The sequence below is a fragment of the Heterocephalus glaber genome, unplaced genomic scaffold (genome assembly GCF_053883595.1).
Source record: "Heterocephalus glaber isolate CG9 unplaced genomic scaffold, H.glaber_assembly_v1.0 deba00000818, whole genome shotgun sequence".
NCBI lineage: Eukaryota > Metazoa > Chordata > Mammalia > Rodentia > Bathyergidae > Heterocephalus > Heterocephalus glaber.
In genome coordinates, this window is record NW_028258164.1 from 7,157,518 (window position 1) to 7,171,829 (window position 14,312).

At 38.3% G+C, this 14,312-nt stretch overlaps 1 protein-coding gene across 2 annotated transcripts in view; it reads left to right on the forward strand.

Moving 5' to 3' along the window:
* Window positions 1–14,312, forward strand: part of Slc71a2 (solute carrier family 71 member 2) — a 78,515-nt gene that overhangs the window by 42,839 nt on the left and 21,364 nt on the right. For both annotated transcript variants that reach the window (XM_013065226.3, XM_013065225.3), the window contains one exon: window positions 14,073–14,200. In XM_013065226.3, the coding sequence (XP_012920680.2) occupies window positions 14,073–14,200 (128 nt within the window). The remainder of the gene's footprint in view (window positions 1–14,072; window positions 14,201–14,312) is intronic.

Sequence of the window (14,312 nt, forward strand, 5' to 3'; positions counted from 1 at the left end):
CATTTCTTATGGTTTCCAAAAAATAGTTATAGGGCTAGGGATTTAGCTCAGTGGTTCTGCCACCTACCTGCCCCAAAAGCACAAGGACCCAAGTTTGATCCTCGGTACAAAAAAAAAAAAAGACAAAAAATAGTTATTAAAGATATAGCCAGTTTGGACTTTTTCAGGGTCTTCCGTATATACAGTCACACTGTCTTCTGGAGCACTTGTGCAATCGCACACTCAGCAGCATTGGGTAGACTTTCTTATTGTGGTCTCAGGCAGGTGATGCTTTTCAGCCATTTACTAATTTGATACCTTGAAAATTATGTCAACTTTATTTGCATTTCTTTGATTGCACGTGTGGCTGTACCTGTTTGCTGGCTACTTTTTTGAAGTATCCTTCGAGTGCTTTGTATTTCTAATGGAGATTAATTTTTTCCCCCCAATGCTAGGGAGTAAACCCAGGGCCTCATACATGGTAGGGACATGCTCTACTACTAAGCTATGTATCCCGCCCAAATTGTTCTATCTTTTAAAAAATATTATTTTATTTTTAAAAATTCTTTTATTGGTACATTTTAGGTATACAATACATTTACATTTATCATTAGGTGCTTGTACCTGTACATGATGTATCTTGGTTCTTATTTTTTCCCCCATTACCTGTGCGCCCTTCACCCCCACCACTCTTCCCTATTTACATGATTTTATTTCCCTTTTTTTTTCTTTTCTCATAATTTTTCCTTTCCCTTCCTCCCTTTCCCCCTGCCCTCCCATCACCCCTACACCTTTGGACCTTTTCCTATTTCAAATTATCAATTATTCATTTTAATAATTTTAATCCTTATTTACACTTTCAGTTTCTCACACTAGAGAAACTATTCAGTATTTAAATATGTGTCCTATTTATTTCACTTAAGAGTATGGCCTCAATATGCATCCATTTAGCTATAAATGTCTCTAGTTTCTCATTCTTTATGGCTGAGTAGTGTTCCATTTTATTAAAAAAAAAATCTTCTTTATCCAGTTTCCAGTTGATGGGCACTTGGGCTGCTTCCAAGCTTTAGCTATTACAAACTGTGCCGCTATAAACAGAGGTGCACATATATCATTGTGGTATGATTCTTTGAATTCTTTGGGGAAGATACCCAGTAGGGGAATAGCTGGATCAAATAGAACCTCCAATCCTCGTTCTTTGAGGTATCTCCATACTGATTTCCACAGTGGTTGCATCAGTCTGCACTCCCACCAACAATGGAGAAGGGTTCCTTTCTCTCCAAACCCCCGCCAGCATTTGTTATTGGTTGATTTCTTGATACAGCCATTCTTTGTGGGGTGAGGTAAGAATCTCAGTGTTGTTTTCATCTGCAACTCTCGAATGACTAGTGATGTTGAACATTTTTTCATATATTTATTTGCTGCTTTTACTTCTTTGTCTGAGAAATGTCTGTTCATTTCGGATGCCCATTTTTGAATTGGGTCTTTGAATTTGGGGGGGCTCTGATGTTTTAAAATTCTTTATGTATTCTTGATAGTAGACCTTTGTCTGGGATACAGCTGCTAAAAATTTATTCCCACATTGTAAGTTGTCTCTTAGCTCTGTTGGTGGTTTCTCTTGCAGTGCAGAAGCTTTTTAATATGATGAGATCCCAGTTGTTGATTCTTTGTGCTAGCTCCCGTGCTACTGAGGAAATCATAAAGACTTTTCCTACGCGAGTGTCATCAAGAGTTCTACCTAACTTATCTTCCAGCAAGTTTAGTGTTTCTGTCTTAATATTTAGATCTTTAATCCACTTCGATCTTAGTTTAGTGCACAGTGATAGGTATGGGTCTAGTTTTAATGTTTGGCAGGTTGAAATCCAGTTTTTCCAGCACCATTTATTAAATAGGCTATCTTTCCTCCAATGAGGGTGGTTGGCTCCTTTGTCAAAGATGAGGTGGCTGAGTCTGTCTGGAGTTGTTTCTGCATCTTCTAATCTATTTCATTGATCCTTGGGTCTGTTTCTTTGCCAGTACCATGCTGTTTTTATCACAGTAGCTTTGTAGTAGTTTCAAGTTGGGGACTGTGATACCTCCAGCCATGTCTCTGTTGCCTAGAATTGCTTTTGCTATTCTAGGTTTGTTCTGATTCCAAATGAATTTTTGTATTGTTTTCTCTAGTTCTGTGAAGTATACTGTTGGAATTTCAATCGGCATTGCATTAAATCTATATAGTAGTTTGGGAAGTATGGCTATTTTCACTATATTGGTTCTTCCTAACCAGGAACAATGGATATCTTTCCATTTTCTTATATCCTCTTCAATCTCCTTTTTTCAGAATGCTGTAGTTTTCGGTGTAGAGGTCTTTTGCTGCTTTTTTTAGGTGGATTCCTAGATATTTCATTTTTTAGATGCTATTGTAAAAGGAATTATTTCCCAAATTTCTCTCTCAATGAATATGCTGTTTGGATATATGAAGGCTAATGTTTTTTGAGTGTTGACCTTGTATCCAGCTACCCTACTGAATCTGTCAGTTAGGTCTAGAAGACTTTTGACCAAGTGTTTTGGGTCTTCTGTGTAAAGTATCATGACAGTTTCACTTCTTCCTTTCCTATCTTTATTCCTTTTATTTCTTTCTCTTTTCTAATTCCTGTGGCTAATGTTTCCAGAACAGTATTAACAGGAGTGGTGATAGTGGGCATCCTTGTCTTGTTCCTGATTTTAGCATGAAAGTTTTCAGTTTTTGACCATTTAATATGATGTTGGCTCTTGGTTTTTCATAGATAGCCTTAATCAGGTTGAGATAAAGACCTTCTATTCCAATTTTCTGTAGCATTTTTATCATGAATGGGTGTTGGATTTTGACAAATGCCTTTTCTGCATCTATTGAGATGATCATATGGTTTTTGTCCTTGACTCTGTGAATATAGTGTATTACATTTATTGATTTACGGATGTTGAACCATCCTTGCATCCCTGGGATGAATCCTACTTGGTCAGGGTGTATGATCTTCTTGATGACCCTCCATATTCTGTTGGCCAGTATCTTGTTGAGGATTTTTGCATCTATGTTTATTAGGGAGATTGGCCCGCAGCTCTCTTTTTGGGTTGGGTCTTTCCCTGGTTTTGGAATCAAAGTCATACTTACTTCCAGGAATGAGTTTGGAAGCCTTGCTTCACTTTCAATTTCTTTGAGTTTAAAGAGTTATGGCGATAGTTCTTCTTTAAATGTGTTGTAGAATTCAGCAGTGAAGCCATCAGGACCTGGGCTTTTCTTCGTTGGTAAATTTTTTATTACATTTTCAATTTCACTCATTGTAGTCGGGGTGTTTAGAATTTCTATATCTTCATTTAACTTTGGCAGTTCATATTTATCTAGGAATCTGTCCATTTCTTCTGTGTTTTCCATTTTATTAGAGTACAGGTTCTCAAAGTGTAGGTATTGATGATCCTCTGGATTTCTGCTGGGTCTATTGTGACTTCAACTTTTTTGTTCTTAATTGCATGGATTTGAGCCTTTTCTTTCCTTTTTTTGATAATACTGGCTAAAGGTTAATCAATTTTATTTATTCTTTCAAAAAACCAACTCTGATTCATTAATTTTTTGTATCGTTCTCTTAGTCTCCATTGCATTGATTTCTGCTCAGATCTTTATAATTTCCTTTCTTGTATGAGCTTTGGGTTTGTTATGCTCTTCTTTTTCTAGGAGCTTGAGGTTCTGCATTAGGTTATTTAACTGAGTTCTCTCTATTGTCCTATATGGGCATTCACTGCTATGAATTTCCCACGTAGAACTGCTTTCATTGTGTCCCATAGATTCCTGTATGTTATGCTGGCATTATCATTTGCTTGTAGAAACTGTCTGATTTCTTCTTTAATTTCCTGTGTCACCCATTGGTTGTTCAGGAGGGTGTTATTCAATTTCCATGTGTTTGTGGGAGTTTTGTGGTTTCTTATGTTATTGACCTCCAATTTTATTACACTATTGTCTGATAATATTCAGGGGATAACTTCAGTTCTTTTACATTTACTTAGACATGTCCTATGAGCTAGCATGTGATCTATTTTGGAGAATGACCCGTGTGCAGCTGAAAAGAATGTGTATTCTGATTTTGTGGGGTGGAACACTCTGTAAACATCTATTTAAGTCCATTTGTTCAATAGCTTGGTTCAGTTCTAGAATTTCCTTGTTAACTTTTTGTCTAGATGATCTGTCTATTTGTGATAGTGGGCTATTGAGGTCCCCCACTACAATTGTGTTAGTGTTTATTTGGTTTTTCATGTCTATTAATATTTGTTTTGTATAGTTGGGGGGATTTGTATTTGGTGCATATATATTTAGGATTGTCATCTCTTCCTCTTGGATTATTCCCTTCACAAGGATGTAGTGACCATCTTTGTCTCTCTTAATTAGTTTTGGTTTGAAATCTACTTTGTCTGCAAATAAGATTGCTACCCCTGCTTTCTTCTGGGTTCCTGTGGCATGGAGAACTGTTTTCCATTGTTTTACTTTCAGTCTATGGATTTCCTTTTGAGTTAGGTGTGTTTCTTGTATATAGTATATTGCTGGATTTTGCTTCTTAATCCATTCTGCCAGTCTATTTCTTTTGATTGGTGAATTGAGGCCATTAACATTGATAGTTATAATTGATAGATATTGACTCATCCTTGTCATGATGTTTTACTGTTGTTGGCTCTTTTATTTCTTATTTTCCCCCCTTTCCTTTAGTGTCTTACCTTGCCTGGTGGCTTCCCTCTGTTGGGCCTCATGGAGTTGTGACCTTCATTGTCTTTATCTAGGATATTGCTTAAAATTGTTTGGAGTGCTGGTTTGGTGTTCATGAAATTTCTTAGGTGTTCTTTGTCATGGAAGTATGTAATTTCCCCATCGATTTTAAAAGATAATTTTGCAGGATACAACAGTCTAGGTTGGAGTTATTTTCTTTTAGGGCTTGAAATAACTTCACTCCAGGCTCTCCTTGATTTGAGGGTCTGCGTTGAGAAATCTTCCATGCTTCTGCTGGGCTTTCCTTTGTAGGTGATTTGTTTCTCTTCTCTAACTGTCTATAGAATTTTGTTCTTCTGTTGCATTTCTGGGATCTTGACTATTACTATGTCTAGGTGTAGATTTTTTTTGATCATGGCTAGTTGGAGTTCTATATGCCTCACTTATCTGTATGTCCAATTCTCCACCTCTGTCTGGGAAGTTTTGTACTTTTACTTCTGTGAACAGTTTTTTTATGTCAATTGTACTTTCTCCTGTTTTTTGCTGGACTCCTATCAGTCTTACGTTATTCTTCTTTGCATCATCTAGCAGCTGTTGGATTAATTTCTCGTGGTCCCTTACTATCTTTAGAAAATCTCTGTTTTCATGGTCCTTAACTGCAGTCCTGTCTTCTGTATCTGATATTCTGTCTTTAAATTCCCTTAGTCTGCTCTGCATGCTTTCAGTGGAGTTTTTAATCTCCTGAATATCTGTTTGAATCTGTTTCATGGATTCCATTTCTTATGTTGGGCGATCATGGTTTCCATTTCTTTCTTATGCTGGGCATTCATGGCTTCCAGCATATTTCTGATCTCATCTATTTTATCAGTTTCTGTTCTAGACCCTCTAATCACGTCTTTCACTCTGCTCATCATCTCTGCATTTATCTGGGAGATTATTTCTGCTTTGAATTTTTTAGAGCCTCATTCATCTGTTTTGTTACTTCCTGTGCTATCAGTTCGGGTATCCAGGTGGTTGATTGTCAGACTTTTCCACCTCATTTCCCCCAGAATTTGCCTTTTGTGGCGTGGAAGTCTACATTTGTTCTTGCCTTAAATGTCTTCTCATTTTTGTTTTTGGTACTGTCCTTGGTTTAATTCCTGGGTTGATATTTCAAAATTGCTTAATGTAGGTATCTTTGTTGCTTGTGTTTAAAACCCCTGTGGAATGATTGCTTTTCAAATGTGTCATCCAGATATAGCTTGTGTTTAGGTTTTGAGACTCTAATGACTGAGGCTATTTCATTTTCATTTTACTAAGAAGGAAAACTGATTAGATCAATCACAACATCTTAGCCCAAATGATACAATCAGCAGCACCATAGCATCAAGCACAGCTTAGAAAATGACAATTTGGGGTAGTTATTAACCTTATCACATTTAACTGTGTGAATTAAATCAAAACAGAGGACCAACCCAACATATGTTTATAGTGAATAAACTCTTCAATATAGCAACTTTACCCTTTGCAATGGGGAGTTAGAAGGCTTTGGGGTGGGAGGGACAGGTAGAAAGATCAGCAAAACCTAGTGGTGAGGCCAGAAGACACAGGAAGATCACACAAACTCTAAGAAATTGTTAGACAAGAGGAAAAGGCAGAATGAAAGAACAAAGTTGTGAACAGAACCACCTAACAGCAATAGGGAGGGTAGATACCATATTTACTTTCCTTTAAAACTAATGATAATCAAGAGAAGGAAAAAGAGAAGAAAAGAAAAATAAGGAGAAATCTGAACTCAGTCCAGAAAGGAACAAATAGGGAGATGAAGAGCAATGTGGGACAGGGAGAGAACGAGAGAGAGAGAGAGAGAGAGAGAGAGAGAGAGAGAGAGAGAGAGAGAGAGAGAGAGAGAGAGAGAAGATAAAAGAAAGAAAAAAGAAAGTAAAAATTTGAAAAGAGTAGAAAAAAAGTAAAAATTAAGAATTAAAAATAAGAGAAAAAAATTTTTTTCTTTTTTGCAAATAACAAAAAATGAAAACGATGGGCCTCCTTCAGGGTATGTCTCTGCTGTCACAGTAGGCAATGTAGGCGGCCGTGAGCATATACAAGTCAATGAGTCTCAGCAAGCCAGTAGCAGACCAAGTACGGTGGTCTGGTGTGTCTTTATTGTAGAGATTCTTTTTACTTTTCCGACACCTTCAGTTTTCATCGAGGAGCCTGAGTGGTCGTCTTTCTTTTACTAACTTCTGTTCTATCTTGTAGCACTCAGGACAAGGGCCTTTATAATCCCCTGTGCCTCTGTAGTGTGGAACCAGGTAGCAGAAAAGCCAGGAGCCCAGAGGTGGGGGGGGGGCTGTTGACGCAGACGGGGGTGGAGGGGAGCGGTACTGGGCTTTGCAGGCACCTGTGCTGTTAAGCAGATCGCGGGATGGGGCAGGGGCTCCAAGCCGCCCCTGGGACCTCACTGTGGCCTGAGCAGAGACCAGAACAGAGCTGGGGGCTTCATGCTGCCTGGCTTCTCAGCTTGCGCTGGTTGGCTGTGCTAAGCGGAGCGTGGGATGGGCTGTTCCATCTTTTAATGACTGCATTTTATTTTACAAGTGTCCCTTCATTATTTAATGATTATCAATTTAGTACCTATTCATCTTAATAGCTGTAAAGTAAAAAACAAAATCTCAGATTGATACTACTTCTCGGTTCCTTTATTCTTTTTCTCTCTCCCTTTCCTTCCCTCCCTCCTCTTTTTTTTCCTCTCCCAATAGTGGAGATTGAACCCAGGGCCTTCATGCTGAGCTACATTCCCAGTCCTTTCCTTTTTTTGTGTGTGACAAGGCCTTGGAAATTGCCCAATCCTCCTTCAGCCTCCCAAAGTGCTAGGATTACAGGGTTGCACCACCAGACCTGGCTGTACTTTTTGTTTTTATGAGATTTAAACTTTTGAAAGGACTTATTGTATGAATAGGAATAAAAATTATCAGTTAGCATTCTCCAGAGAAACAAAACCAATAGGGTGTGCATGTATATGTGTGTGTGTCTGTTCTATTATTTTACTATTAAGAGATCTATTTTAGGGCTGGGGATTTAGCCCAGTGGCACCATGCCTCCCTTGAAGGCGCAAGGTCCTGTGTTCGATCCCCAGTACCAAAAAAAGGGAAGGAGATCTATTTTAAAGAATTGGCTGATAGAATTGTACTTAAGAAGTCTTTAATCTGTAGGGATCCAGCAGGCTGGGAACCTTAATTCTTACTGTTGGAGCCTTTAGCTGTTTGAATGAGGTGTGCCTAAAATACTAAGATGATCCCTTTTACTTAAGGCCCAACTGATGGTAGATGTTGACCATGTCAACACCTAGACTAGTATTTGATTAAATAACTGGGTGCTACTGCCTAACGAAACTGACACATAAAGCTAACCACAAGAGTTTTGGCTATACTGTCAGAAGTGTACTATTTGCTGATTAAGTTGAGCATGTGGAGGGACTATTTTCTTCATTCTTATTACCCAGTGTCTGTTTTAAAACTTCCTGAAATTTCAATGTTAATAATGAGAAGAGAGCTTTCTTTAGCATGGGTTATGTTTTATGTAATGTTTGATATCTTCATCAGTGAGTGGGCCACACCAACTTAAATGAAGTATGTCAGGGGATCTGGCATCAGGGACACTAGGTGGATCTGCACTAGGAATAATTAGTGTGAAGGCAGGTTAAAGGCAGGTGTTCTTACTTTTATCTAGATTCTTTGGTGTACTGTAGCCATACTTGGCTCTCACCTTGTAGCCAGGGCTTTTGAAAACAGCGAGCCAGCCTGGGGCTTGGCCATGAGGGGTGTTCAGAGGCTCCCTAACACAGATGCCTTTCTCCCTGGTGTGGCCTTCTCTGTTGAATCTCATCAGGTAGGTCGTTACACCCTCTGACCCTCTGCCAGGATGCTTTTCCAGGGACATTTCATGGGTTTCTATAGGGCCAGGAATTACCATGAACTATTTCTTGCATTTTAAATCATCAAGCAGTGCTTAACTAAGTAGTTTAGCCTAAGCACACACAAAACATTGACTAATATTGTTAAGAAATCTTAGGGAAGGGCTAGGAATGTAGCTCAGTTGGTACAGCACTCACCTAACATGGCAGGAGGCCCTAGGTTCAATCCTCAGCACCACAAGAAAAAGGAGAGAGAGAAGGAAATCTTAGGGGAAAACACAAGATATCTTCCAACCCCTCCTCATAGCTGCTCTTTGGAATTACTGGGTATAGAATCCTTTTGTACGAACACACAATCTTTGGAACTAGAATAAAGATGATCCTTTTTAATCTATAAATAAGATCATTAAAGTAACCTCATTGACAGAAATGATGCCACGCAATGTAGAACAGACTTTATAACAGTGTACTATCAGTAATAAATTAATTGAATAATTTGTACAAATCATGGGGTTAGGGGTCAGGCCATAGAGCCACACAAACACCTGCACTGAATCCTACCTACCTTCACAGTTATGAGTCAGGCCACCTACCCTGGTGGCACCCACCTCACATGGAGCAGCAGTCATGTGAAAGGCATAGAAATGGGGGCCATATGTAAATGCTGGCTCTTTTTAAAACATGTGTTGAGCCTTATTGGAATCAGAATTTTAAGATAGAGATGGAGGAAAGCCTTCTAATTATCCTTTCCTATCCCTCCCTCCCTCTCTCTCTCTCTCTTTCCCTTTTTTCCTGCCTTCTCTAAAGACTTCCCTGTTTCCCAAATCTGCTTTCCTGGCATTCACATAATTGAGTAAAAGTCACATGTAGCACACTCCCTATTAAATGACACATTTGACCCTGGGAGGAAGCTTTGTGCTGTTCAAGGTCTCACTAGGCCCTGGGGCAGAAAGATGAACAACCCTGTTTTATTTAATACTACTTTTGTGTGAAAAGCTCTGATTCCCAATTTATATAAATAACCATAAGAAATGAAAGATTAATGTCACTAATAAACTGTGAACAATCAAATAAGTCTAATGTTTAAATGTTACAAGTTCTTACTAAACCTGAAAACTTCTCATAAAATGTTAAATTTTTTATAGAAAAATAAAATATTTCAGAAACAATTGACTAGTAAGACTTTGTTCTTTATTCTTCATTGGTGTCATTGTTCCCTCAATTTGCAAAGTTACTTATAATACTTAAAGGGAAAAAAAATCCTAATTTTAGCTTTAAAGCTATTAAATGGATTAATTAAAACTACCTTATCAAATATTCTGTTAACTACATATGTTAAAGAAAACTCATGCTTGAAAGCTTTATGATGGCTGTTGTGAAATTTATATATGTTTGCTTTGGGTGGATTATATTTGCCATTCTTTGAATGCTTTGGAAAGTTTATTAGATAAATATTATGCTAAATTGAACAATAAGCTTTAGTTGATGGTTGTCAAATTAGAACCTACAACTCCACGTCAGAATCAGTGGCCAAGAAATTGTACTACCGTAAGCACCTACTGTGAAGCTAACTTTAATGAAGCAACTTATTTACTCTTGGTTAATTTTGCCTTCCATACCATGTTTTATCCAGTACTTTAACTGGTCAGTGGTTGCATATGAGTACAGTCAATCCTTACTACTCATAGATCCTATATTTGTAAATTCATCTATTCATGAAGTTTATTTCAACCTCCAAAATCAATTCCTGAAGTGCTTTCGTGGTCATTCGCAGACATGTACAGAGCAGGGGAAAACTCTTGAGTTGCTTGAAGTGTTTTCAGCTGAGGTTGAGCAGGACCACACTACACTCTCTGTCCTTGTTTCCCTTGGAAGCACTGGCTCTGTATTTACTACTTTAGTGTTTGTAGTGACTTTATAGAATATAACTACTATGAATAATGAAAATGAATATTTCAAGCCAGGCCTGGTGGCACATGCCTATAATTCCAGCACTGGGGAAGCTGAGGCAGGACAATCACCACAAGTTCGAGGTCATCCTGGGCTACATAGTGGGTGCAAGACCAGCCTGAACTACAAAGAGAGACTTATTCTCAAAAAACAAACAAAAAAACAAAACAGAAACCAGAAAAAATGACTGTTTCAACTAAAGAGTATGGCTTTATGTCAGTCTAGTTCCAAGTTTTTGTTTTGTTTTGTTTTTGGGTACCGGGGATCGAATTTGGGTCCTTGTGCTTGCGCAGCAGGTGGTGAAACCACTGAGCTAAATCCCTGGCCCTAGTTCGGTTTTTTAAATCATTTTGTTCTTACTTGCAGATTGTACCCTGGCACTTTAAATACTGTGATATATAGTACTTGCCTAGTCAGTCAAAATACAAAATGTCCTACACCTCTGATAATGTGGTCTGATGGGCTCTAGGGGCAGTTTGAGTACTAAGAGAGAACTAGATAGAAGAACGTCTTTGGTTTTTAGGAAATACAAGTTTTCAAAGAAGGTGAGAGTTTCATTTAATTATATCTTAGCATTTTAGTTTAAAAAAGATATTTTAAATATAGTCACTGAGAATTTGATTTAAATATTTAAACTATGTTAAAATACACTTTAAATCTATAATCTAGAAAATGTGTGTGTGTAACTAGATTCTTTTAAATATAACTTTACTTGGCTTTCTTGTATCCTTTGTTTAAAAATGGCTTGCGTGGGACTGTCGTGTAACTCTGGGTTCCATCTCCAGCATCATACCAAAAAGGGGGGTGGTGCATACATTTCATATTTTTAGCACTGTATGAAATCTGAAGACAGAACTTCCCAAAAACTTTTCTTGAGTTTTGTGTGCTTAAAAAGTTTTTGTTACTATTCGTTGGTGGTGGTGCTTGTTATTTCCTACTGCTTTGCCCTCTTAAATTTCTTTACTTTATTTTCTTGACTACCTTCATACTACCTAGCTACTTATGCTTAATTTTGAAGCAACATAAAAAGTTTTCTGGCCTGACGTGGTAGTGTACGCCTGTAATCCCAGCACACAGGGGTTCAAGTATACCTTAGTTTACATAGTGAGTTCAAGGCCAGCCTGGACTATGTAGTGAGATCTTGTCTCAAAAAAAAAAAAAAAAAGTTTTCTGAAATTCACAGAGCTGAATGTCACAAGTCCAAAATTTGAGCCCTTTCCTTTCCAGCCTTAGCTCAGAATTTTCCTTTAGCTAAGGAACTCCTCTGTCTCTTACTGTGTTGATGTGAGAGCACACCAAATGCCCTTGAGGTCCACTGTGGGTAGCTCAGGAATCACACAGTTTGATTCATGTCCATAGATACTTTATGTTACAGAGGAGCCATAAAGCTTTTCTCTCCATTCTGCGTCTCATTCATTGAATCCTCTCACCTCTCTCTACTTCAGTTTACCTGGATCTGCTGTCCTGGACAGTGTGGGCTGGGTCAACTGGTGGCTACTGGAGATTGAAATCTATTCCATTTTTTCTTCCTTCCTGGCTATGTGATCTCAGAAACTTTTGTGAGTTGATTTCCTCTCAGAAGTTCATTCAGTTGACCAGATATCCTTGAAAGCTAGTATTTATCAGGCCTTATTATAAGTACCAAGGGGACAGAGATGAAAAGGCACATCATCCTTCCAACATTAATACCAATTTTAATCCAGTAGTGTAGACAAATAATAAGACATTGTAGTGGAGTGTTGAAATTACAGTAAAAGAGATATGCACCCGGTGAGTAAAGTTTGTTGTTCCTTGTCCCACTCCCACTGGTATAATAAATTCTGCTTCAGTAGCTAAATGATTAGATAGAAGAGCAGTTTCATGCTCCTGGCCAGAAAGAATGATTTAGCAGTGGACCGGGTCCAAGTGTGGGAAGGGTAGCAGGGACTGGTGCAAAGACACAGAGGCATGTGGTATGTTCAGAAAACTGCTATTACTGCATATAGGAGGTATATCAGGGGCCACATTTTGATGAGTCCTATGTGTATGCTATGCAAAAGAATTTTCAAAAAACATTATTAAGATAATTCAAATACAAGAAAGTAAAGAATAATAGAATGTATGTCTATCCACTCTTCTCTTGTCTGTCTGTTCCTGCCCAAGCCCTATATCTGTAGTACTGATGTGAAAGTGGCCAGCAGTGACTGGTAAATAACGGGCAAGCAGGAGATAGGAGTTGGCGTCTGGGTGGTGGTATTGCTCTCAAACTGTCCTGCTCTTAATATCAGCTCACCGGACAGGGATAACTTTTACTTTGATTGACAAACAAAGAAATCTACTTTTTGTTTTCACATTTCGTGTATGCACACACATTCTTTTTATACCCTGTAAAGCTCCTTGGAAGTATATGCTGTTGTTCATTCAGGGTCCCCTGCCCCAGTTAATACTGAGCCCTGCATGGAGCATATATGTATTCTTCCCACATGCTTGGTGTATGTTTCCATCTTAGACCTACCCATACATATATTTCATAGCATTTCTTCTGCAAAGCAAGCTATTTTATTCCTTTCCTTTTCTAATAGCATGTTTTTTAAAAAAATACATTTTAAAAAATAGTTATTCAAGCTAGACGTGGTAGCACAGGCCTGTAATCCCAGCAATTGAGAGTCTGAGGCAGGAGGATCGCCACAAGTTCAAGGCCTGCTTGGGCTACATAGTGAGTTCAGGGCCAGTCTGAACTACAAAGGGAGACCCTGTCTCAAAAATCAAAACATACATATATACAGTAGTTCATAGCCAACCATTGAGGCACATGCCTGAGTCTCCAGACTTAGTAGCCTGAGGTATGAGGTAGGAAGATTGCATTTTCAAGGCCAGCCTAGGATACATATCGAAACTACCTCACCAAAAAAACCATAATGTTGCCAGGGATTTAGCTCAGTGATTTTGTCACCTGCTGCGCAAGCACAAGGACCCGAGTTCGATCCCCGGTACCAAAAAAAGAAAAAAGAAAAAAAAATACAGCACTAAGTAAAAACCATAATGTTAAGTGAAATAAGTGAGACTCACAAGTTTAAATATTGCATGCTTTCTTTTATATGAGAAACCCACAATATAAATAAAGAGCAGAATACAGTAAATGACAGATAATAGGAAGTAGGAAGATATTTTTCAGATGGGAAAAGGAACTACAGATGGAGGGAGGCAGGAGGGAAGGAAGAGAAAGGGATTGAAAAATAATTGAAAAAATAGAAATAGAGCTTTTGCAAATGAGAAAGGGAATGAGAGTTGGATCAGGGAGGGATGGGAGGGCAAGGGGGCAAAAAAAGAATTAAAATGTATTATGTACATGTACAAACTCACAAAAAATGCAATTATTATGTACTATAAACATGTACTAATAACAGTTTTTAAAATAAAGAAACCCTAAATAACAGTTTATATTTGCTTCAAATTACTCTCTTTTGGGGCCAATAAAATAATTGGCGCTAATACATCTAGAAAATAAGAAGCGTAGGTAATTATATCCTAATGTAACCGAGGCTTTTGTTTCTCTTTTAGGGCCTGCTCTCATTTCTGAGTGCCCCACTCATAGGCGCTCTCTCTGATGTGTGGGGAAGAAAGCCTTTTCTCCTTGGCACAGTTTTCTTCACTTGCTTCCCTATTCCACTGATGAGGATCAGCCCATGGTGAGCAGCTCAGCCCTGAGGTGTTGTACCAGTCTGTTTTGGGTCACATATAAATAGTACAGATTGAACATCCCTTATCCAAAATTTGAAATGTTCCAAAATCCAAAACTTT